Source organism: Falco punctatus, assembly GCF_963210335.1.
Source record: "Falco punctatus genome assembly, chromosome: 6".
Classification (NCBI taxonomy): Eukaryota; Metazoa; Chordata; class Aves; order Falconiformes; family Falconidae; genus Falco; species Falco punctatus.
Genome location: NC_137585.1, coordinates 83,612,756 through 83,638,862, shown reverse-complemented (window position 1 = coordinate 83,638,862; position 26,107 = coordinate 83,612,756). Strand labels below are relative to the sequence as shown.

The 26,107-nt window shown below is 43.2% G+C and overlaps 1 protein-coding gene across 1 annotated transcript; it reads left to right on the top strand.

Annotated features, from left to right (window-relative positions):
- Positions 1 to 185: 185 nt before the first annotated feature.
- GPR37 (G protein-coupled receptor 37) lies at positions 186 to 15,833 on the top strand. The gene is made up of 2 exons (XM_080393955.1): positions 186 to 1,685; positions 12,752 to 15,833. The coding sequence occupies exons 1-2, from the start codon at positions 996 to 998 to the stop codon at positions 13,568 to 13,570; spliced, it is 1,509 nt and encodes a 502-aa protein (XP_080250081.1). The 5' UTR covers positions 186 to 995; the 3' UTR covers positions 13,571 to 15,833.
- Positions 15,834 to 26,107: the final 10,274 nt, after the last annotated feature.

Below are 26,107 nucleotides of genomic sequence, written 5' to 3'. Positions count from 1 at the left end.
CCTCGCCCCGCCGCCCGGCTCCCCCGGCGGGCGGACAGCGGAGCGGCTCCGCAGCGCCACCGGGCGGCGCTTGCGCACTGCGGGCCGCGGCGCTGCTCGCCCGCCTCCCCGGCGCGCCCCCGGGAGCCGCGGCGGAGCCGAGCCGAGCCGGGCCGGGCCGGGCCGCACCGGGCTGAGCGGGGCCGGAGCCGCGGGGAGCGGGAGCGGAGCCCGCCGCAGAGCAGCCCCCGCCCCTGCCTGCCCGGGCGGCAGCCGCCCCGCTGCCCCCGGTGCCCGCACAGCTCGGGAGGCGGGGGCAGCCCCGAGGGGTCGGTCCCGCGGCTGCGCCCGGCCGGCCCCGGCAGAAACTTTGCTGCCCCGGCCGTTCTCGCCGCTCTCCGCCGCCGGGCGAGCGCTTAGGCGGCGCGGCGACTAATCCCGGCAAGAGTTTTGCAAAGCTCTTAAACATCCCAAGCTGCGCGCAGCAACCTGTTTTCTGCGAGGTTGCCGGAGAGGAGGTATTAGTGTTCGCAATTACCCGGAGAGGGGAGGCGTTTTCCACAGGGGACCTTTCCTCACCAATAAAGCCACCAACTGCCCGCAGCGGCGGGAGGATGTAAATAGGCAGCGCGGGGCCGGTGCGGCTGCTGGCGCGGAGGCAGCGGTCCCGGGAAAGGGCGGAGCGCCGGAGGGGGATCCTCCCGGCGCTGCACTTGCTACATTAACTCGGCGCGTCGGAGACGGAGACACAACTTTCCGAGTCTGCCCCGGGAGGCGGCGAGAAGAGCCTTCCCGCTGCTCCGCTCGCCGCGCCCCCCGCGCCGGCCGCTTCCCGCGGCGAGCCCCGGCGGCAGCGGGAGCCGCGCTCGGGGGGCAGCGGCGTGGCGGCTGCCCCCGCCCCGGCGAAGCGGGCGGCCCCCGGCGGCCGGGCGGGCATGTCTCCCGCTCCCAGCCCCGCCGAGCGGGGCGGCTGCCGCCTCTAAAAGGGAGCGGGCGACCCCCGCCGCCACCCGGCCATGCAGCCCCTCCGCGCTCCCCTCGCCCTGCTCTGCCAGGTGCTGAGCGCCTGGGCCGCTTGCGCCCTGGCCCCCGCCGCCGCCGCCGGGCTGCCGGCGCCCCCGCAGCGCGCCAGCTCGCCGCCAGCCCCGACGCCCCTCGACGCGGGCGGGCGGGCGGCCGCGGCTCTCCCCGGGCGCGGAGCCCTCCCCCGCGGGGCCGGAGCGGCGGGGCCGGGCGGCGGCTGCGCCCCCCGCGGGGCGGCGGGGGCCGGGCGGCGGCGGGCGCGGAGCAGCGAGCGCGGGGCCGGCGCGGCGGCGGGGAGGGGCGCGGCGGGCGGCCCCCGTTGGCTGCCCCTGAACGGCTCGGCCGGCGGCGAGGGCAGCGCCGGGGGCCGCGGCAACGCCACGGGGCGCCGCGCCCGCCTGCGCAACCCCTTCTACCCGCTGACCGAGGAGTCGTACGGCGCCTACGCCGTCATGTGCCTCTCCGTGGTGATCTTCGGCATCGGCATCATGGGCAACATGGCAGTGATGTGCATCGTCTGCCACAACTACTACATGCGGAGCATCTCCAACTCTCTGCTGGCCAACCTGGCCTTCTGGGACTTCCTCATCGTCTTCTTCTGCCTGCCGCTGGTCATCTTCCAGGAGCTCACCAAGAAGTGGCTCCTAGAAGACTTCTCCTGCAAGATCGTCCCGTACATCGAGGTAATGGCGGTGTGTAATAGGGATGCGCGGGCCCCGCCGCTGCTCCGCCGCCGGCCGGAGCCACGCGCGGGGCCGCCCCGGTGCGGCGGGTTCCCGGGCGCTCCCGAGGCCGAGGCGCCCCGGCGCGGCCCCGCAGCGGCAGGGACAGGGACAGGTTGTGGCCGCGCCGGGTCCAGCGGCATCGGGATTGCCGTAGCCTCGGGCAGGGCACCTCTAGCTCTTCCTTACGCTCGCGCGAGTTCTGCCGAACTTTCCTTCCTCCCTGTGATCCTGAAGGGTGAAGGATCCCCTCAGAGTTAGATTTCGGGGTTTTTTGCTTAGTTTGTCGTTTTCCTAAAGTGAAGCGAGGCGGGAAAGCGGATGGAGGGGGTGAGTGGGGACAGGTTGCAAGAAGGCGATTGTGGAAAGAACCATCAATGGGATGTACGTGCTCATATTTTATACCTGGGCGTTCAAATCTCACATTTATTTAGCTTATCGTTAAAAAAATAATAAAAAAAATATGACCCTAGCTCCATTTAAATCTCGGCTTCTTGGCAATGGTTCAGAGGCTCTGTCAAGGAAGCTGTCAGCCAGCTGGCCAGAGTCCTGCCGGCAGCGTTCAGGTTGTCTGCTTTATTTATTTACTGGAACCGAACGCTCAGGCTTGTTGGTAGGGTGGTAGCCCGTAATTCTGGCTGGCTCTGCTGTATTCCCAAAATCTTATGTTCAACATCATTCTGTAACTGAAAGCTCCGGAAATAACTGTTGATTCTCGCATCCTAAGAAGGAGATACTGGGGGGGGGGGGGAAAACCCCAACAAAACCCAACACCACCCCCAAAACAAAACCCAGCTTGTTATTAATACGTAGACTATCAGCTTCAACAGCACATTGGTACACAGTCATATGTAGTTAACTGTCAACTGATATTGTTAAGAAAATGTTTAGAAAGGTGTGTGACGTGTAGGCACTAAATTGTCGTGACTTCATTTATATGTGATACACTTTATTACCAGTGGTACCTGACAAAGGGTGGAGCTGTGCTACGCTTAGATGAATTTAAAGCCAGTAGTATACCACTGCATTTGAAAAACTCAAAGCACACTTAATCGACTTGCATTTAGGAAGACATGAAGGAGTAAGTATGTATTTGATGAGAAACTGATAGTACTAGGAGCTTTTAAAATTTCGGAATTAGGTTCTGAGGCTACTGTTTTAACCAATAAATTAAGTAGTTCTGTTTCAGTTAGAGTGTAACCATTTCAATTAAAGTAGGTAGTGTAGTTGAAGTGTTTTCAAGGACTTCCCTGTAGTGACGTTTTACGCTTCCTAGCCTTTTTTTGGTGCATCCACATACAGAGTAGAAATACCTCTTCGTAATGCTGATGCTAGTTAAAGATCAGTAATTGAAATGATTTGCATGGCCACACTGTTCTTCAAAATTTGTTGGTTATGCTGCACAGGTTTGGGCACTAAAGAGTTTGTCAAACTGAAAGTACTTGAGCTGAAATTAAAAAATGTAATCCCAAAAAAACATTCAGCTGCTGCTGTCCCCCCTTTATACTTTAATAACACCTTTTTTTTTTTTTTTTTTTTTTTTCTTTGAAGTTCTGTGGGTGTCTAGAGTTGAAGTCTTATTCAAGAACTGGTACCGATCCAGTTGTGATGGACTGGTGGTATGGTGCCCATCTTAGGCTTAATTATTACTGAGGTCTGAAAGTTAAACGTCCTCCTTGTCCCTGAGGAAATTTAATGAACTTTTTTCTAAGGTACAGATCAAAAAAGATACAACCTTGGGGTTCTGTGTTGCTCCCAGAATTGTGTATCTTTCATTCACTAGTTGTTAAATATAATACTTACGTATGTCAAGTATATTCATCACCCTGGGAGCAGTAAGTAAAAGGCTGGATTTCTCCCTCAGTAAACTGTAGCCATGAGTGGCAGATATGGAACACCACTAGCGGATTGTGGCTCTCCACAGCTCGCCTTGAGCTCGGCAAGAAGGACATTGTCCTGCAAATCAGGATTTGACCCTGCTGAGATGGAGAAGGCAGTTAGAGCAAAGGTTTGCTGCTTCCCAAGTGTTGTTCTAACCTCTCAGGCATTAACAGTGATGCGGGCACTACCAGGAGCAATGCAGATGTGGAGCATGTCATGAAATCTGCCCTGTGAGCAGCTGCTGCTTCATGCTCTGTCAAGGATTGTTCACAGCAGTGTACTCACCTGACAGGTGAACAACACCATCTTCTCCCTTGTGGTTACACCTGGGCAGACTCATTCCCTTCTCACATAGTGGGAGAAGGATGAAGCCGCCTTAGCTCCTTGAGAGGAACTCTGTAAACAGCTATCTTCAGGAGAGGTTTATGGATCTTTGTGGAATACAAATAGAAGCATCTTCCCAAAAATGGACAAACTTTAAGGTGTTATCTGTGTTTTCTGTAAGTTAGCCCAGCATTTTGTTAAGTGCCTATCTGTTCCATACTTTACATCTTTTTCTTGTGTGCCAGTTCTCCTTAATTAGTGTTTAGGGAGCTAGGTGACTCACCCAGAGGTGGGAAATACCTCACTTTCAAGCATCAAAGACCCTTATTGGGCTGAGCCCTCTGTCACACCAGCTTGTACTTTCAGAACTAGAGAACAGGGGATGTCTGATTATCCAGAGCAAGTGATACAGTGATCACAGCATTTTAACATAGCCTAAGCGTGCTCTGTATTGTGTTTGAAGGTTTCAAGTGATCCCAGTGAGGAACCTTGAGTTTTCTCAGTTTAGCCTCTGTTGGCCAATTGGTCTTTATTTGTGCTGTTTAGTGGATATTGTGCAGAATTTCAACATAGCATCTATTGCCAGTGATAACACATACGCACACAGTCAGGGGAAAATGTTTTGTGGTATCTTGAAGCACATTTGTATAGGTAAATGTTGAGCTTCCAGCTGTGGAAGGTCTCTGCAGCATTTAATTTAAAGGGCAGTTTTCTCATACCTAGTAAAGATCTGCTGTGACCAAGGACATTAAGCAGTCATTTCAGCCATATATTGTCTCACAACTTGGTCAGTTCTTACCTACCTTTTAAAACTATGTCATGGCAATGCTTGCGTAAGGAATGCTGTGCACATGACTGAGGCAGAAAGTGAGTAAATTAATTCTTCAGTGCTTCTCACGAGGTCTCTAGGTGATGAGAGGAAAACTGCTAGAGAAAAAAAGCTAGAAAGACGAATGGTTAGTAGAAGCAGATTATCTTCACCAAGAACTTTACTTGACCCTAATGATGGCACTATCCTGGAGGAGTGGTTTTGAATGCACTGAGAGGGAATCAAGAAGGGAATTGGAACAACTGGGACAGATACTCTGCCCATAAGTATGTGTGGAGGTGCACTTTTAATCCACTGCTCAACAGTTCCTAAAATTTTGCCTGATTTTGCCTAAAATTTTTCTTTAGGCATGCATGTCTGAAGTGTTTACCTGCACACTTTGTTTATGTTGTCTTCAATATACTTTTCTCAGTATTGCTCAGAATCAGGAGATACAGGGTAAATGGCAGTACAGAGATAATGGCTTTGGCCAATTCCTGTTCCACAAGCCCTGCTGATTGTGGAACCCTTTTTCTGTGTAAGTACACACAGTCTTTTCAGCAACAGGACTGCAGGGTGAGGGGAAAACAAAAAAAGGAGTACAAAACAGTATCATTCAGGTTCCCTGACTTACAGATTTATGCTAGGTCTTAATAGAAAGAAGTGTGGATGTAGACAAAATCAGTAGTTTTACTGTGCTTCTAAATATTTCACAGCTGTACAGCTGTGAAATGTAACAGTCCTGTGAAGTAGCATCTTTATTTTTATTTTAATGCTTGAAGGCAGTAGTGAAGAGGTTAGTAAGTTGTTAAAGGCGCAGAGCAGCTTGCTGCAGATGACAGATGGATTGTGCCAACTAAGACTAGAAGCTATCTTTTGGGCTTTAAAAGGAAGCTTTCTTGAGTTGTGCGCATTCTGTTCTTGGAGGTTATGATAGAAGCTTGGTGAGTTCGAGGGGGTTTGTTGGAAGTAGACATCACTTTCTATGCCAGCAGATTGAGACGAGCTACTTATAGTGGAGTAAGGATTTAGAATTGGGACAGTCTAGAATGAGGGTTTGCAGAGGCTGCTGTACTGTCCTGTGCAGTCCAGCACAGGTCAAGAGGTTGCCAAGGTCAGTGATGATACTCGGCCGTGCACTTAGTGCTAATAGACATGAGCCCTCCCTCTGCCTTTCTCATACCCCCACGACAAAGAGAAAGACCAGGTTTGCGGTGTCCTCACCTGGACCATGTTGTGCACACACTGGCTTGGCTCTAGAGCAGGCTGACAGTGAAAGCCTCCAACATCTGATGCCCAGTCCCTGCTTGTGCTTTTGGCAATCAATTTGTGGCATCACTCCTGTTTCTGGTGGGTAACTTCCAGCTTGGATAGCGATCACAATCAGTATTCTTAGTGGAAAACATAAGGATTGATTTATCCTGGAATACAAATTACTATCTTTCACAGGAGCTGATGCTCCAGGGCAATTCGAGGTGAGGCTTTTTTCCCCCTTTCTGTCTTTTAGTTGGTAGAGGCAAGTGAGAGGCACAAAGCAGAGAAAGTGGCCATTCCCTGCCTGTTCCAAAGCTGTCAGAAGAGAGGCTTATTTTAGGTTTCACTTTAAGGAGGCAAATACATTTTTTATGGGAGTTTATAAAAGCTGTGTATTATCTGCCTTTTCTGTGTCTTTTGTTGTGTGGCATCTTCTTCATGTCTCTTCTTTGACTCTACTCAGAGCTACACTCCTGAATCTCCAGTAAGACCTCTGGGTCATAGGCAGAGATCCTCAGAGAGGCTCACAGTTTCAAAGCTTCACACTGAGAGTTTTCTAGGGCAGTGGCTACATGTGTCTTTTACTGAGCAGAATATCTTCAGCGCTTATCACACAATAAATAATTACTTAAAGAAAGAAGTGTTAATATAGCTCTGCCCTTTAGGTGTTAACAGCGTGATGATAGTAGCTGCCGTGTTGGCTGTTCTGTCAATCTTTCTTTCCTCAGCAAACCTTGTCCTTAGGGGCTTATAAGTTGTCCATAAAAATTTACTTTTGGCTTAAACTTTGCGTGTGGCGTTTCGTCATGGAAATGAATTTGTGTCAGACAAGGTTTAAAATCGGGTCAGTAATATTTGAGTTACATATGTGTGGAGAGAAAAAGGCAGCATCTGCTGTCCCAGCACCGTAGACTGTCCTCTGAGCACTGGGATGTCATTTCTCCGTATGACAGGGGTTTTCCTGCAGAGGAGGAAGAAGCTGTTTTTTAGCAGCCGGTGCATGTTGTTAATATTAAGAATTAGTGCAGGATTCCCTTGTGCAGTATGATGAGAATTTAATCCTCGGTAGAGAATGGCACTCATTTCTTTATAAAAAAAAAAAAAAAAAGTAAATTAAATTTACTTATATGGTAGCTTGTCAGGTTGTAAACAGGAAGATGAACAAAAATTAACTCCCTTTGTGCTTTGCAATTTTTCCAGCCCTCTGGATAAGCATGTGGTGTACTAATGAGTATTTCCAGTGCCGTGATGTTCTGGTTGGCTTTCACTTCCAACGGAATTCAAGACCAGCTCTTGGAAGTGGATTCTGATTCCGAACACTATTACTCTTAGGATATGCAGATGGATAAGAAATGTACAAAGCACGTGCTCTATGTCTTCCTGCTATGAGTGTTGATAGTACTACAAAGGAAACAACCATATTGTACTCATTGTTCCATGTATGTAGGACATCTCCATCATAGTCATTTCCAGAACTACCATCTTGTCCTTTAGATAATTAAGGTGACGTAGATTCTTGTCCAGAATGCTTAAACTAATTACTAATGTCAGAGGAGTACCCTGGCCCCAGTACTCCTTAGCTACAGAATTACATCTGCCGCACCACAGTAGGGTTTTAATGGAGTTTTAACTTTTACCCTTACCTATTTTAAAGCATAAAGTCATTGATGTGTAATAGCACTTCATATAAGAAATACAGAGGTGTTGTATTTATTTATTTATAGTAATTCTTGGGGTTTGTTTTGTTTTTTTTGTTTGGTTGTGGGGTTTTTTTTAATTGAAAGAACAGAAACCAGAAATCTAGATAAACAATTAAATACTTGTTTGCAATGGGATGACCTTTTATTTTATGGTAGTCCAGTCTTATTACTGGACTCTGTAATGCAAGTTTAGAGTAGCACAAAAAAAGTATTGCAGTCTGTACTAACTTTGTTTATCTTAGCCAAAACTGACAAGTCTGCAAGAGCCACCCATGATATGTTGCATTAATGTGTTCTAAAGCTATCAAGTTTGATGTGAATATGGACTAGCCATAATGAGATGGTAGACTCAAATGGCTTGTGGGGAAAAAAATTAGTCGTTTATAAGATATACCAGAAATGGATATAAAGAGTCTACAGGGTGTCACTGGCAGTTCAGATACGGCTTGGCTAGTAGTAGTGAACCTTTTCTGCAGTTCAGCTTTCTTGTCACAACAGGAAAATGTTTCAAATCCCCATCCTGCCTTGTAACAAAAGAGTGCCATGTAGTTTAAGAAACACTGTGTTACAAACATAAAATATATTGTCTTAGAAAATCCAGCTTCAGCTGGTAGAAGCAGCCACTTCTTACAACTCCTTTATTTTATCTGGTTCCATATAGAATCAGTCTACATTGTTTCCTCTCCTTTCTCCATCAGAAGGCATGCTCGAGAACATGATGCCTGAGATGGTGAATGGTCACTCTCATTTCCAGCCTTGAGTTGCTCATGGCTGGTTGATTCCCATTCTGTTATATTCACTGTCCTTCAGCTTACGTAACTTTTGTATCTCAAGATAGATTTATTTGTAGATAGCAGCAATATCACTTCTTGGTCTTCACCTGATGGGACCGAGTGACCCAATATCTCTTTTATATTTGCTCACAGAATTTGGTCCTTGTTGACTTTTTCACCCAAGTCACCTTTTCTGATCTTGTTTCTGGTTTTGTTTTCATTACCTTTGTCTAGTCAAACAGATATTGGTAAGAGAGAATTCACAGTCATATTTCCACTGGCATTGCTTACTGTACTACATCTACACTGCTTCCCTGGTCAGCCAGCGGCTCTGCTCCTAGAGGCCAGGGCCAAGAGCTGTGGGACCGCAGCCAGGAGGAGAAGCAGGACAGGCCAGGGAAGGCCTGGGAACATCTCGGTAATTGTTAAAGCTCATGAAAGGGGAATTGGTATGTTGGAGGGACAGCGAGGAGAACTGATGCAATTAAGCTGAGCATTTCATGAGTTTACTGTTGTTCTCTCTGCCCTCAGTTCCTCAAATGAATTTCGACACAGTTGACTAACAGCTGGTGAGCTCATGACCAAAGGTTTATGCAGTGTCTCGAAGGAGCATCACAGTGCCCACTAACATCCCTGTCAATGCTTTTAAAGGAGCAAATGTATTAAGAGACTCCCTTGTAACAATAATGCCTTCTTTTCTGCCTGTGTGCTGTAGCTGGTGATGCCTTCAGCAGTGGCTCCGTGCCCAAAGCGTGTGAGCACCTCCCCAAAGCAGGGGTTACTGCACCACCTCCTCAAAGCAAATTGGTGGTCATTTGGTTAGACACTTGGGGACTTTTCTGGTATCATCTAGTAAGAGAAAGATGTAAACTGGTGTCATCCTGAATGTCTAGAGACTGAAGGAGAATCTTCATAGGGACCATATGGAAATAAATTGGACAACTAAGCCATGATCAAAAACTACTCAGGCTGACTCGCCCTTGTCTTGCTTCATTTCCTGCCAGGTTGTTGGAATTAAGACTGCAACAGCATATCAGCATATCAGAAACTCAGCTGTTAAAGAAGAGCACCATTAAACTCCATGCAGCTTCACACTGCTTTAGGATTTGTTAATTTGTCCTTTACCTACTCCCCATCAAATTAATTGCCTACATTCTGTTGTTATTTCAGGGCAGTGTAACAGATTAAAAAGGCAACTTTTCTGGCTTCTTTCACATTTTCAGCTTAGCCCTAATTATTAGTATGAGTGGTATGAAGAAACACCCCTAAACTGAAATTGTGTGAACATGCAGAATGCATGCCGCAGTTCTTGCCCACATAGGTTGCGAGCAGCACCCATTGATTTTTGCTGGCAATTACTCATAGTCTGCAGTGTGGGGTAAGTAACCCTTAAATTGCTATACTGCCTTTAAGCAAGTCAGCTGGAGTGAATCCCTGTTCATCTGCTTAGGAGTGTGTGTTTCTTTTTTGCAAGCTTTTCCATGGCATCACTAACTCCGTTAATCTACAGAAAATAGGAAACGGTTGCCTGTTCCAGGGGAACACTGGCTTTGTTCAGCTTGTTTCAGCAGTAAATCCATGGGAGAGTTTTCAAAGCCGACTTCCACTGTTCTTAGTTGTTTCCTCTTGCTCTATTTCACTGTCTTAAACCTCCAAGCTGTTGGTCAATTAATGTGACAGGAACCCCGCAGGTTATGTTTGTTCACGGTGGGGATGTCTTCTTTCATTAGTCCAGCCTTAACAGCTGCAGAGTTTTAATGCCTTAGCCACTGTATAACAGCCCGTTTGCAACGAAATGCTAAAGCAATGAAAGCGTGTGCATTGGGGGCGGGGGGAGAGGCTCAAATAAGAGCTGAGGGAAAATCTTAATATACAAACCCTCAGATTTTCTTCTGTTCTGCTGATTTTATGTTCTAATCTCTATTCATTCCTGCATCTCAATTATTTCCCTGTGTCCTCACCCTTTTGTTATTCATGTTGCATGTTCTGGCTAAAGGTTTTGCTGTCACTCTAAGGAATTTGAAGACTGCACACACACGTTTAAATGTTTTGGAAACAAAGTCACTAGTCTTGAGTTTAAAAATCGGACTTTTAAGCAGTGGTACATGAAAATTATCTTTCATTAGCTAAGTTTAAAACTGTTCATTAAAATTTAACTGTAATTTTTCTTTAATTTTTATTTTTCGCTGTATTTACCAAGCTTTCTCTGATTCTTTTCAGACAGTTTTTAACTTCCTAAATCAATAGGTTTGTCTATTAAAAATGTTTATGGTACTCCATTGTCATCAATAAATATTCCTGCAAGTTGATTAGTAAGACATTGCATCTTACTCATGCCATCTTTTAGGAAGCTGCTTCAAAGAATTCTCCAACTAAGCCAATGTCTGGCAGTTCTAATCCCAAGTGCCTAATATTTTTCAGTGATACTCAATTTTAGTAATCTGATATGGCCATTAAATATTGAAGGCCAAAATGAATTATATGTTGATATAATTGTGATAACTGTATTGTCTGTCTTTGCAGAACTTTTTACAGGAAATGCATAAACAGGAATATTTCAAAATTATGGTGGAAATCAGAATTATTTTTTTAAATCTACCTATATGACATTGAAATATATTACTGCACATCAAATTTGGCTAAGCAAAATTATAGTGAACTGCCTAATATTACCCTTGATTTCCCCGTTAATTGCACGGACATGTGGTTTAGTCATGATAAAAGTAACCATCCTTTACATTTATCAGGAATATTATTTAACAGTTTCTTTTCTTTTGCATCAACACATTTTCAGCATAACACAAGCATGCAAACCCCTGAAAATAAATGAATTAGAATGAAACAGGGCACCTAATCTTTCTTCAGTTGAAGTTAATGGGAGTTCTGGTTTGTATTTGAACCGAAGTTGAATTTGATGGAAATAAGATTAGGCCAAAATGCATATAGTGTTCTACAAATTTATTTTTAGGAAATTTAGTTATAAACAGGATAAAATTATAGGAAATTATATTTCATGACAGTATGAGGTTTCTGTTCATGCATAGAATGATGGTTATTAAAGCTAGAAAACATATGCATTGCTCTGTACTTGCTCCTTACAGTATATAATTGAGAACTCTGTCCAATCCATCTTTAAGTCATTTAAACAATAAAACTTCTGTCATTTCTTCTGGCCTTCAGTACACTCTCCCACAGGATGTTTCTTATGAAATTAAGCCTAGATTTTCCAGTGATTTTTTTTTTTTCTGAATGAAATGTAGAAGATGGATTATTAAAGCCTAACTGTTACAGTGAAGATGGGTTTTGCACAGGCTCTGGAAGCCTGAAGATTTCAGATACAGTCTCTTTAAACTCACAGTACAGGATGACTTTATGTGTGTACACACCATCAAAATTTCACTTAAAAACCTCAGTCCACAAAAAAAGTTGTTGGACCCTACTCCATTCAGTGGATGTCTAACCTGCAGGGTGCCTGGGTTTTGTAGATATGGAAGGTTTTGATGTTTGCCTGCATGTTTGATGAACATGTCATGTGGGCATAAATTCATACTTCTGCTGGAGGAAGACTCTCCCCTCTCTCCTCTCTTGACTTAAATTCCAGCCCTTGCGGTGGAACTGATTTTTCTGAAAAACACCCCTTAGAAAAATGGTGGGGAGGAAGTGGGTTAGTTTTACATGTTGGTCAGTTCCTCAAATTTTTTTCCCCTCAGTGTTGCACAGAAGTTTGCACGGGCATCCAGGAGAGGATGGCATCAAGCTGAAATAAGTATTTGTAGGCAGGAAAAGATCTACTCTTTTGGGATACATGCTGGATAACAGCTCTGCAAACACTGGAAGCTAAGTTCTGTCGGTGATGTTTCTTTTGAGGGTGCTTTACTGTCTTCTAGACTAATGCCCCTAAACTAGGTTGTCCTTTGCCTTTGTCAGTCAAGGGGCTAGACTTGACTGGTGTTTTAGAGTACAACTTGAGCTGTCCTTAACTATGAAAGAGTATAAGTCTCTTCCAAAGAACAGCTCAATGGTAAGAGCCTTCATCCAATATACAATAAATTAATTCCCTTAATTCTCTCTTCAGCTTGAGTGAGTCCAGGCCTTCATCTTCCTTCTCTGAGAAAACTGCCATCAACAGGGGACTAGGGGACTTTTGAAGGAGATTAAGTTTTCCCACTCTCCGCTGAATAATGGACCGTACCCTTGTAGCTGTCCTTTCCCCTCCCCCCTCCTTTTTCCTACTCCAACCCTATGCTGGCACCTGTGTTCATTTACGTTCCCTTTTCTCCTTCCCAGGTAGCCTCTCTGGGAGTCACCACGTTCACACTGTGTGCCCTCTGCATCGACCGATTTCGTGCCGCCACCAACGTGCAGATGTATTACGAGATGATCGAAAACTGCACCTCGACGACTGCCAAGCTGGCTGTCATCTGGGTGGGCGCGCTGCTGCTGGCCCTGCCGGAGGTGGTGCTGCGCCAGCTGGCACGGGAGGACCCCGAGTACAGTGGCAGCCCGCCGGGAGAGCGCTGCGTGGTGAAGATCTCCACCGCGCTGCCTGACACCATCTACGTGTTAGCTCTCACTTACGACGGGGCAAGACTCTGGTGGTACTTTGGCTGCTATTTTTGTTTGCCTACTCTTTTCACTATTACCTGCTCCCTGGTAACCGCGAGGAAAATCAGGAGGGCGGAAAAGGCTTGCACAAGGGGGAACAAGCGACAAATTCAGCTGGAAAGTCAGATGAACTGCACAGTGGTGGCTTTGACCATTTTATATGGGTTTTGCATCATTCCTGAAAACATTTGCAACATTGTGACTGCCTACATGTCCACAGGGGTCTCTCGGCAGACTATGGACCTCCTCCATCTCATTAGTCAATTCCTTTTGTTTTTTAAGTCCTGTGTTACCCCAGTTCTCCTTTTCTGTCTCTGTAAACCTTTCAGCCGGGCCTTTATGGAGTGTTGCTGTTGCTGCTGTGATGAATGCATCCAGAAGTCTTCAACAGTGACAAGTGATGACAATGACAATGAGTACACCACAGAACTGGAGCTCTCCCCTTTCAGTACCATCCGTCGTGAAATGTCCACTTTTGCCTCCGTTGGGACTCACTGTTAGTTGACCTTAGGACTTTAGTTCTTGTATCTTTTTCCTTTTTCTTCTTCTGTTGGTTTTTTTGTTGTTTTTTTTTTAATTCATATTTTTCTTGAAGCAAAATGCAAAAAAAAAATTATTGAAAGTTATTATTGAAAACTACTCTGGAAACCAATCTATTAACAGTCATGCTTTGGAAAATAGTTTGTTTATTAAAATGAAAGGTAGAGAGAGAAGGAGAGCCAGCACTAGGTTTTAAATCATGATATTTTGCATGGTGCTAGGACTTTATTGTTTGGGGAGGAAAATCCATATCAATCCACTTTATTTAATTACATAGGATTTTTTTTTATAATCGCTGTAAAATGATTATATAGACATTGTCGATTTTGCGAGGTGTTTCATGTAAAAGATGTGGTGGAAAGTATTTGAAGGTAGCTTTAATCCAATTTCTGTACACCATTGCGAGAGGGCTTGGACTTCAGAAAATTTATAAAGTAGCATAAAAATAAATGAGGTTTTATTCTTTAACTTCATTGTCAATCTGCATTTAACGAGGATGCCTATAGATAATACTAAATTCCTTCAATAAGTAAAAAAAATCTTGGCATAAAATAATTTAAATGGCCATATTTAATTTACCTTTTGTGTACTTACCCTTGGAAGCTATAATTACATTAGGGAAGATGGTTATAATGGTATTAGATTTACACAAGTGGGGTTTTTTAATGTGTATTACAAAGGTTCAATGTGCCTCATTGAAAATTTCCTTCTTAACCTGCAGGTGCACAAAACCTGAGTGATTTTGTACTACTTATGAAGAAAGATTTGCTTTCTCACTAGATTTTGTCTTCTGTGGTTTCAACATCAAGTTTATTTCCAACTTGTTATTGGTTTTACATTAAGATTATGTCCTCAGTGTCTGTGTATATAGCTCCAACTGGCTTCAGGGAGAGTCCCATTGCAGAGGAAGGCATTCTTTTGCCAGAGGTTTGCTGACAATAAATGTGAGGGACTGAAACATGTGGAGAGTGGATTCCTTCTTTTTATAAAGGGTATAAACACACTTGGACGCTTGGGGCTTGACCCAGAGCCTGTTGCAGTCAATGGAAAGCTTTCCATTAATTTCAGAGGGCTTTGGATCAGACTGGCATCTCCTATTTATTCTGGGATATGTAGCATGAATATTAATCAGGGGGGCTCTGTGTACCGATAATAAATCATGTTGCTCTCACAGAGACTGCTATTCAGTAGCAGCTCACAGCTCTGAAGCTGTTTTTGAGAACCATGGTGTGTTTTACTGATGGCTTCTTGCTGTCCGCAGAGTTATTAAAATGAGGGTACGTCAACACTGCCAGCAAAGTGCAATATAGTGAAACCTAAAGTTGTTGTAAGCAAGCCAGGCTGGAGACTGGAAAGTGCCTATCTGTACCAGCAGAGCTTATTTGCCCTACTTCTTGGCTGAAGCAGACAGGCTGTTCTTGGCAGGCAAGCTGGCTCGTATTTACACTGGGCAGCAAGCTGAAGTGTAGACACATGCTAAGGAACTGAATTTGTTATAATTAGCTTATATTTTAATACCAATTAAATAAATAATACAATTGCGCTAGTATGTGCAGTAGTAGAATCACATGCATTTGTCCTTGGAAATTAACAGTGATTGTAACTGATGTAGTCTTACTTCCCAATACCTGCCTCTAAATATGTTAAAGAACTTTCTGTAACTTCTGGAAAGGAGTCAATTTTTTATTTGTAGATTCTGGACTTGATATGTTTAATCTTTGTATCTGGTTGGGCAAGCAGTATTTCTTTTTCTTCACCATTTTAACCTATAACAATTTCAACTGAGAGGTAGTTGAAATTAAAGAATCTGAATTTGAATCTATATGCACTTGAGTTCTTTTTCTGACTTTTGATTTAGACATTGAGCCCTAGCAAAGCAATCTGCTTTAAGCACAGGCCTAAATTTAAATATTTGTTTCTGTTTAGAACTTGCTAAATTACCTAAGCTTTAAAAATCTTTTTGTAGCATAGTCTGTCACTTCTGAAGGTGGGGGAACTGTCCTTTCCTTATAAACCCTTCACTGACTTCACGTTGCTTGATTACATTCAATAAACTACGAAAGGGATTGAAAAGAAAAGATGAAAACAAAATCTCCTTACTGTGATGCCTGTGTCTCCTCAAATACATATTCCCATCTCTGCATTTTGATTTGTGCTATGTCTTCTAGGTGCCAATATTTATAAAGAATGGGAATAAAACCTCCTTTTTTTGTTCCTTGCTGAATTGTTTCTCTCAGCTGCGCTTTCAGTCACAGCATGAACAATGGCTCAAGGATCTGAGAAATAACAGCAGAATGGGAGGAAGCACCTTTTTTTTTAAAAAAAAAAAAAAAACAAAAAAAAAAGGAAACGGAGAAATTACTTGGGAACATTAAATGATTGCATTTTGCTAATTTAGGTGCAAGACTGCACCGGAGCAGGAAAAGTCCCCCTTGCCTTTGGTGTTAGGTGCTTCCAGCTCTCCAGGCTGCTGTGGGCACGTGTAAGCTCTGCTAAGGACTGCTGCTCGCTCCCAGGTTATACACTCTGCGTCCCAGAGTGGTGCAGTTTACTTCTCCATTGAAACATTTCCACAATGTATATATTGTAATCCTATGGAGGGGATGGGTGGGGGTGTGAATCAGCAAGAAGGAGATTTAAGAAGTCATTGGAGAAGGTAGAATTTGAAGATCAATAATGCTGTGTTTGGAAATACATTCTCCTGCTTGTGTGGTGGAGTGTTCTCCAGCCTTGTATTCAGTGGGGCTTCTCTGTACCCTATGTAACCTTGCCTTTTCTGCTGCTGAAAGAGCATTTTTCACAGCTATTTCGCCCCCCTGCCTTGGACTTCCATAGCAATTGGACATGCAAGACACCCTTTTATTCTAATTTGTTCTCTAAATTGGTTAAACTAATCCCATGTTAGCAGGTTTGCATGGTCGCAGCCATTCTGATGCAGGCGTGGCTTGTTAATGCATGGAAGTCTCATGATAAATGATTCCTTTTGTTAAAGATGGGGTACTGCACTGCTTTTCTTCCTACTTCTGGGACTGATGCTCTGAACTCTTGAAATTTTCCTGGTGTTTGCTTTCCTTACTTTCTTAATATTTTTAGAAGTGATTTCTGACTCTTATGGATCCGGTTCTGTAAGTCATCTGTTTGTTAACAAGAGGGCATTTAATGGACTGATGACTGAAGATTTGGAAATTATGATGGCAAAAATTTATTTCTTTCACATAAAACAGAGAAACATGCAGAGCATGGTGATCAACATAAAAGAAGAGTAATGGAATGGAGAATCAGATTGTGAGGTAGGAAAGCCTTATACCTGTCACGTATGTACACCTTTAATGCACTAACAGTTATCATCCCCTCCCTGATCCTGTTAAGAAATTAAAACCCACAAAACTCTAGTATGAGTGCAAATATCTCCAATGAGATCATGTTTCATGACCTGTATCAAAAATATGATCCTTGTGTAGACCGAAGTACAAATGGTAAATTACTGAAAAATATTGCCGAATTAGAAGAAATCTTGTACTTTACCCCATCCAAGATAAATTCCTGCATCCAACCTTAAATAACTCCTGGTTTTAAATGACCTCAGAGATTTGCTCATTTTTTGCTCCTGTTTTGTCATTGGGACCCAAATGTAAACTTCCACAGCTGCTGCTGCAGCGGCTCTGGCAATGGCTCCTCAAAATGTAGCGGTTTCCAAACGGACTGTACTACATCTCTTCATAAGATATTGCGTGATGTTAGGCTGCGTGGTGAGGCTGTCATGTTGCGCTCATGGCACTCGGAGGCAAACTAGATTCCATGAAATGTTGAGTTGCTATTGAAACTTTGAACAGCCTCTCTAAAAATCATGAAACAAGAGTAACCAAAACCTCTCCTAGGATCTGTGAGCCATTGCTTAGGCACAGTACAGATACATGCAAGCTGCCCTGTGAGTGTCCTAACTGCTGTTGATGTTCTCAGATACATCACTGAGTTGCTTCTGGGCTTTTTTGGCCAGGTGACATTAACAAAACTCCCCAAACTCTTAAATCATCCCCTGCTTACTGTGTCAGAATTAAGACTGAGGGCAATACCTGCTCAAATTAGTCTGTCTGGTTAGTTGGGCCCCGTCTTGTGTGAGTGTGGAGAGTGTATCTAAGGTGGCTGCAGACTGCCAGTAGATACAGGCTTGGCCGAGTAGCATCAGTGTATGCATCCTTGTGCGTGTCCTGATGAATCAGAAGTTTAGGTTCTGTTATTTCTAGGATGGAAGAGCTAGATTCAAAGTCCTGCTCTGCTTAATTTATATCCGAGACTTGAATTTGGTTGTTCAACATCCCATCAGAAAGACATAACTGCTGTGGTAATAGACGTGCTGGTGAAAAGGCTTTTACCTCTCCGGATGGAACTGTTCCAACTTTTTTTGGTAATTAAATATTGAAGTAGAGAGACTTCAGCCTCAGTACCAACACCACTGACCTAAGCCACTGCTGTTAATTCTCTGGTCCAGGGAGTGTTTCTAAGGGGAACAGCTACTGCCAGAGAAGTGGAGAAAACATGACTCAAGGTTAGCCAGCAAGTTGGTTGGTAAAGTGCTCCAGTGAGAAATGAGCAGTTTGCAAGTGCCTGCACTATCCTAGATATTTGAACCCAAGCTTGTTTTGGAATACATGTGCTACCCGTGGCTTTATTGGTTCTTCTGTGGTAGAAAGGTGTGGGGTTTTGTGTCTCCTGGATGGGAAACTCCCCACTTTCCTGAGTAAATTGTCTGTTTCAGTTGACTAAGGGGAGAGTAGTCACAGTGGGTGAGCTTAAGTAGAAGGAAATCTGATGCCTTGCTCATCTGCACTTCTCTCTTGCCCAGCTCTTTCTTCTCCAGCTGTTGGTTTCTGAGGGTCTTTCTTCAGATAAGGATATTTTGCAGGCAGTGTGGCAGCACTCATGAAAGTTAACCAGGGAATGTGGGCCAGATGCCCACATACACATATTTGAGTCTCTAGGCTGCAATCCCTCTGCCTTGGGAAGATTAGATCACATATGGATGAGGTTGTGTATTACCTTTGTTCTGGAGGGGAGAACCTATGTGAAGTGAACCGCCTGCAGGAAGCTGGCTCACCTCAGCTCCTTAAGAACCTAGACCTAATGATTTGTGGAGATTACAAAGGCAAATGGGAGCCTTGAGAGTAGATCTTCCATGTCCTAACTTCTTATGTCTTCATCCTAAGAATAATCCTTCTTCTTTTGCAGGCTGGAAATACAAAAAGTGGCAAGTAAGGTCCGTTTTCCTAATAGCACTGAGAAATGCGATAAGGAGGAGTCATACCAGGCATTTTCTGTGATAATGCCTCTTTTTTCTTTTTTTCCCCTTTTCTTCTTTCAAATCTTTCTTTTTCCCTGAAAAGCTCAGCCAAAGTCAATGTGGGCAGATGATGTGAATCATTAAAATTTAACCGTATCATACATGCACCATCTCATGCTTCAGGAACTGTATTTTTTCACTAATGTTTTGTATTTGATGGAGTCATTTAACACGTATGCTTAGCTGATGGCAAATTTTTAGAAGCTGGGTATGCTCTGTAGTGAGTAAGAAACAATGAAAAAGACAGGGACTGAGATGCTCCGGGACACCTAGGCATCTCTGCTATAGAAACACTGAGGCATGTTGAGGGCTAAAATTTTGTCGAACAGCTGGGAGGAGAGCTGCATTTAACCGTGCACGCATTTAACCCCTGAAGTCCAGGGTACTTGCTTTCCCCGTGGTACAGTTCAGTAGGGTCAGCGTTTGGGTTTCAGGCAATAAAAGTTAGGACAAAGCCTCCCTGGAATTTTCAACATGTCCATGGCAGCACTGAGAGCCCATACTGTGTCTCCTATTTGTGACCCATTCCCTATGGCATGTCACCTGGAGTGCCAGAATCCGTATGCCTGGAGCTGTCCCAGCCTCTTTCAAGGATGAGGTTGAAGATTTCTGACCTTACACACTGTAGCTTTACTTTTACATCACAGCTTCTTATTACTGAAAAGTAGAAGACATTATTATTATGACTGAAATGTTGGTGGGGTTATTCTTCAACTAGAAACCTGTCCTGTCAGAGTTAAAAAACTCAGGTTGGAATTTTTAATAAAAGTTCTAGTGGCAGCATTATTAATTAAAATAATAGATCATTTATAGCTAAAGGGAAAGCTTTTATTTTGGTTCCTGGCTTTTCAGGGGTTTTTGTCCTTTATTTTTGTGTGATTACAAAGTTGTTGCTTTTTCTGAAACAAAATGCAAAAAACCCACAAACACTCATTCTTTTGTCTAGTTAGAGAAATTCCATCCTTAGCTTACATCAAGCATCTTCATTTATATCCACAGTGAATTCAGCCCTTTGTTCTTTGAGAAAGCCAGAATACTCACATTAGAAACATGGTCATGACTAACTTGATCTTGAAGAGATTAAATTTGAATAAATTTTAAAGGCTGGGATGGTAAAGCGAGAACTAGATTTTTTAAATAATTATGGTCTTGTCATCTTAGTCTTTTTTAAGAGATAGGGGATACAGTTCAACAATAGCTTGCAGTTGCATTTCATAACTGTCACAAGGGACTCCAGAATACATATAATCTGGAATAAAATAATCTAATAGCAGCTGGATATGCATGTGATAATCCTTATTGAAAATAATAAAACTATTTAAATGAAGAAATATATTTTAGCCTGTTAGCTATTATACCTGAGAACTAAATTCTTCCCTAAGATTTGTTTCCAATTTGGTTTAATATGTATATATGTGTGCTAGAAGAAAAACCTGTTTAGTGTTTTAAGTGTTCTACGGAGATCACAAAAGCTTAAGAAAGAAGGTATCTGCATCTGTAACTGTAGCCAGCAGTTATACTACATTTTTTTCTTCTAAATTCTTTCCTTCCTCTATTTTGAAACAATTTCTGCGGGCTGTTCTTACCAGTCCTTTCAATGTCTTATTCCATTTACTAACTCTGCGCTGAGCAAAAGAAAATATTTTGGTTTTTTCTGATGATCAGTTCTTTTAAACTGAGCTTGTAATAAAGTCTCATTCATTTTGCACAACCTATCCTCTGGAAAACTTGCAGGTGAACAGTCCTTCTCCCTCTGGAAAGTATTTACAAATAAGGAAGCTGCAGGCTGTCTTTCTCTGAGCTAGCAGAACTAAAAAGAAATCTCCTCAATCTGTATGAGACCTGTGGCCAGAGTATCAGCACCACCACAGTGTGAGTTTCTGACTTAAAACTGGCTTACCTACATGCAAACCAGGAGGTGCTGCCAACAGACAACAGCACTGCCCCCTTGCCAAAGCACAGGAGGTTCCTGCATGAGATAATGCTGGCTCAGGTATCTTTATTTCATATGCTGTTTCTCTGTTTTCATCTATAAAGGGTCCTCTTGCAGACTGTTAGATGCCTTTGTGACCTCCGAGTAAACGCTCTCTCATGTAAGGCTTCATTTAACGGACGCCAGTCATGAGCTTAGGTTAAGGCTTGTATGATTAAGCTGGGGGTTAACATTAGTCATTGACCTACCTATGATATAAGGTATGCCTATGGATAGATGGCACTGCTTGGAGCTGGAGCTGGAAGTCCAAAGGACATAGGCAATGCAGTACATCTGCGTCCAGCCTGGTTGTTGATGACAATTGGGTGACATGTCTGTCAAATGCTGGGGTTAGTTTTGAGAGGTCTGCATAGCACTGTTTTTAAAAAGCTTTAAGGGGTAGCCAATCTCTTAAACTATTAATTCCTTCTTAAGACACCATTGTTTCATACAGAGGAAGACTTGCCTTTGGCTTTTGATAATAGAAGAGGAAGAAAGGAGATAGAAGAAAGGAAGAGATTCAGATGCAGATTAGCTTGACTTCTATCTTTTGGGATAGCATTCTGTACATACCTGTTTCTTAGCTTCCCAGGGTTAAAGCAGATAGGGCACTGAATCCTTGGCTCTAGCATAGGCCTCCACACTGCTGCTGAGGATGGAGCCAGTGCCTCTGGTAAGGGAGCCCCAAACCCCAGACAGAATCCTTGACGTTTTTTCCCCAAACGTGCAGGCCTGTTCTAGGTGGTAAGTGCATTCTGATAAATAGAGCATGGAGAGCATGCAGGTTAGCCTGCTTTTCATAATATCTCCACTTGGTGTTGAAATGGTTAACAACGTTAGCATTTACTCCAGCAGAGCCTGGTTTCAGATGAATAGGGGCAGTTTGTGCCTTCTCAGTGCCTGTTTCAGGCTGTCCTCATCCTGTACAAGGCAGCACTTGTACGTGTTCAGATCCTGAAGGATGCATTGCCTGCAGGGCTCGAGGGTTTTTTAACTTTTTTTGGTAAATAAAAGGAAAGAAATAAACTCTTTGAGTCTTGAGGACTTAGCTTTGGATACCTTCCTCCTCCTGGAGTATCGCTGCAGCATAAATCAGGATTTGCAAAGATGTCCACACCTAGCAACTACAGTCAGAAGCAACTATAGAGATTTGAACACTGCAGATCATATAAAGGAAGGCAAAATTGTGGCTTTACACTGAATCTGCCAGAAGGTAGTCAGCCAGGTCATAATACACACAAAATCTACCTCTTCCTGCTTTCAATGCACCACTCCACAATTACAGAATAATATTTGTTTCACTGTCAATCACCGTATTACTGCTTAAGGAGTCTTAAAATTTCTTATTCTTCCTTTTTGTTTGTTTTATTTTCCTCTTTCATCTTCTTCCATTCTATTCTCCATCTCTATTTTTCTTGTCATCTGGAAAATTTTAACTGTTTATGCTGCCCTCTTTACACTTCACAGTGACCCCTGTTTAATCAGAGCCTGAGTTCAGTGAGTAAAAGGTGAGTTAAAGAAGCAAATAAGCCCTTCCAGCTCACTACGTTACCATGTACATGTATGATTTGGTTCTTAACTGAAAATGACTCAATATAAAAGCCAAACAATAAAGCAGCCTGCCAGTAAACCAAAAGCTATCAGAACCTGGGGGCTGATAAAATGAGCATTACTGTGGCCGCCTTTGCTCGTGTTCAGCAGCCAGCTGCAAAAGTCTGCTTTGGGATGGACCTGCCATAAACACAGATGGGCATCCCTTGAAACTAATATTGAACACAGTGAAAATTAAAATATGAGATATTTTAAATGAAATATGCCGTGTTCAACAGAGTAGCATTTGAAAAATCAAGGTCTGTTCCGTCAAAGCATACCTGACCTGCTCTACCCCCAAGCCACTGGCAGGCTGTCAAGCCTTTGGCCCTGCTGGAGGAGAAAAACTGTTCTGTTGATTCTGGCACCTAAGCCACATATTAGTGTCAACCTAAAAGTATTAAAAGATGAGATTCCTTATGGGTAAAACTAATTCCATCTTGACACATTCCTAACAATCACTAGCTCAGGAAAGATAGTATGAGGTAAGATTTATGTTTGCCTCTAGAGAAAGCCACTTTATTCAAATTATGAAGAAAGATGAATTTGAGACAAGGTTTGAACTTATATGCTATAATATATATGCTAACTAATTTGATGTATATTATATAGGAAACAGGAATGTCTCTTGCTTTAAGAGATAAATATTCAGTGACATAAAAATATAAGGACAGTAAGGCAATTAACTAGGCCAACTCTTGCATAACAAGCCCTCACAGTTTAATCCAGTTTCTCCAGCGCAGAAGTCCTGATTTAGTTTTGGATACCAGAAATTAATCTAATTGTTCAGTCAAGATGGAGACTTTGGCACTTCTGTTTGCTTCTAGTGCTAATTATGCTCATTAAGAAAACAGCAACCCTATAACCTCAACAAACCTTTCATAATTTTGACAGTACGTATTCAAATAAATCTAGTTATTTAAATGGAGTTGGCTCAGGTTACAGGGGAATAACTGAATACAAGGTTGGACCTCTTTCACATACGATTTCTGAAGCTGAACAGTTTTCTAACCTGAGGATCCATAAGCTCATTACTGGATATTTACATATGGGGTTTGGTGACAATGAAAGATAATTACCAGTGGTTCCTTCCTCAGCTGAAACCCTGTTAGTGTTTCCGCCTCCTCCCACATAGTGGATCCTCTTACAAATGCATTAAAAAGTCTTGTGCACGTTGCTCCATTTAGCATGTGCCTCTTGTGTGATCTCAGAACAGCACATCATTGTCATTTTGGCAAAGCATTCCTTCTAACTTGAAAGCTACCAAGTAATGAAATACTTGTCCTGATTTTTTTCTTCACCTATTTTCTGTGTATAATGTTTTTTTTTTCCTACTTCCAATGTTTATTTTTGAGATGAAGATCAAAAGTAACTTTTCTTCAATCTGCTATAGGAGATTGTTTGCTGAAAGGCAACATCTGGTAAGTAGCAAAAAAGCTCTAGCTGTCAATAAGCAAGTTAATATAAATTGATCACGGGCATTTACTCTTTTTAGAACACTACATAATCTATTGCCTGCTCTCTTTAAGATAAAATTTACTGCATTTCAGCTATCATTTATGCTAATAATAGGTCTTAGAATCAGAGGCTGATCTCAGTTGTATGGGTGTAGACTGTAGGGGTATTACTCCAAGATTGTTCTGATGCAAAAGAACCTTCATGTAACTGAAGTAACAGCATCAAAAGCCCTTTGCAGAGCGTTTAGGTGACTGCAACTACATCCCTACATCAAGACCAGTCCTTCTTGCGGTACCTGACACAGCCCGTGCTGCAGCCCCTGGCAGTACTGGGTGTTGCCCTGCACAGCCTTTCTGGGCAGCACAGGCTTGCGGTTCCTGCCGATGGCAATGCTGCACGCACATGCTGTAAAGCACTTCCGTCAAAATCAGAAATACTGTTTCTACATTGTGAATATGCTAAACCGCAGCAGGGGCAAAATATTAAATTGTGCCACTCAGTCTGCATCACCGTTGGCGTTCTCTGCTTAGGACCGAGTCCAGCCCCCTAACCTATGGATATTTATTTTCAGGGAAAGAATCAGAACACTTCTTACTCAACAGGCTGAGTAATTCTGCAGTTGCTGTATTTTAGATGGTGGTGGAAACAGGTACTCAATCCTCTTTGGTTTTGACTCCTCTAATCTCCTTAGGCTATGCTGATTTATATGGGAGATCTCTGCAAAGAAGCAGGTGCCTCGTCATAGTCACCAAGAGCAGCCATAGTAAAAACAAATACATTTTCCATCAAGGAGATCCTAGGTCTCAGGGGAGGAGAAAGTGGTGCAGGTGGTCAGGAGCAAGATCGGTGCAGTGGTTTTCAGTCAACCTTCATTTGCATCATAGAATCATCACTTTCCTGAGCACAGAGGAACAGCACAGCTGGCAGCCTGCTCAGCCCCACAGCAAAAGGCATGGTACAGGTTGGGAACTGGGAGCAGTGGCTGAGCGGGTGAGGGATGTTTCACGCATTGCCTCCATCTCTGAAACACTTGGCTGTAGACAGCAGTGTTCGTCTCTCACTTTTAAGAGTGCTAAAAGGTTTTCTCTCCTCTCTGTAGGGGGTGACCAAATGCAATTTAAGTGTGTTTCTGCTGAAGCACCAATATTTTTTGGTTGCTGTTTGTCATTCTCGTTACAAAGAATGATCTTTCTGTTAACCTAATCTAAATGATCACTTGGAGGCTGCAAAGCTATATGACGTTTGTAAGCTCCTGTATCATGATGGCCTCAGGGAAATTCTACAGATGCCTTGCCACAATCCATTTCTTCCCCATGACGGGCTACCAGGCTGGCTGCTTGGATCCATTTGCCGCAGCTGTTTACCTCTTTGACCTCAAAGCTACAGAGGTATGGTGCCAATGAAATACAAAGGAGGCTGCCTTTTAAATTACTGATTATAAGAATTATTTTCTAAAGAAAAAAAACTGAACCGGAGATGGTATTCTCCCAGTCAAATGGAACTACTTGGGTGCACATTTTGTCTTTACTTTTTAACGATTTTCTCCTTTCTTTCCTTTTTCTGTTAACCTGTAGACACAGATAAATGAGCAAGACAATATTAATGTGCTTATTAGTCTGGAATAATTTAAGACAGACTAATATCTCCCTGACAGAAAATTGTCAGCTCAGGTCTATCATGGCATCAGTCACTGCAAGCTATTAAATTTCTGCAGCAGAGCTACTAGGTAGATACCTCATTTTGTTTACTTCTTCAGTTCAAACATACCCCATTTCCATTTTGACCACAGTTGTTCCTATGTGGTTGTACTTATTTATTTGAAGTTATTTATAGGTGATACTGTCCTCAGCTACCAACTCAGCACGCAAGAGCTGATGAATATTAATTTATAATTTTTCTGAAAACCAAAGGCAACAAATCTAGGTCAAAGATATTGCCTTGGGCAAAGTCCACACAGGTTCTTTTGCATCACTGAATATTACAGCTCCTGTCTTTCTGTTTAAAATGCTTATACCTGATCAGGCAGGTGCCTTTTCATGCAAGGGGCATATAATTTAAAGGCATCTCAAGAGGTAAGTGTGCAAATCCTGGGCTATGCATCACAGAGAAAACCAAAATGTTACCCCACAGTATCAATTAA

What these genes read in the sequence shown, in the direction of transcription:
- GPR37 (XM_080393955.1), top strand. Translation starts at nt 996, where the DNA reads ATGCAGCCCCTCCGCGCTCCCCTCGCCCTGCTCTGCCAGGTGCTGAGC. An exon ending in AGATCGTCCCGTACATCGAG is followed by an intron (nt 1,686 to 12,751) that starts GTAATGGCGGTG and finishes TCTCCTTCCCAG; the next exon opens with GTAGCCTCTCTGGGAGTCAC.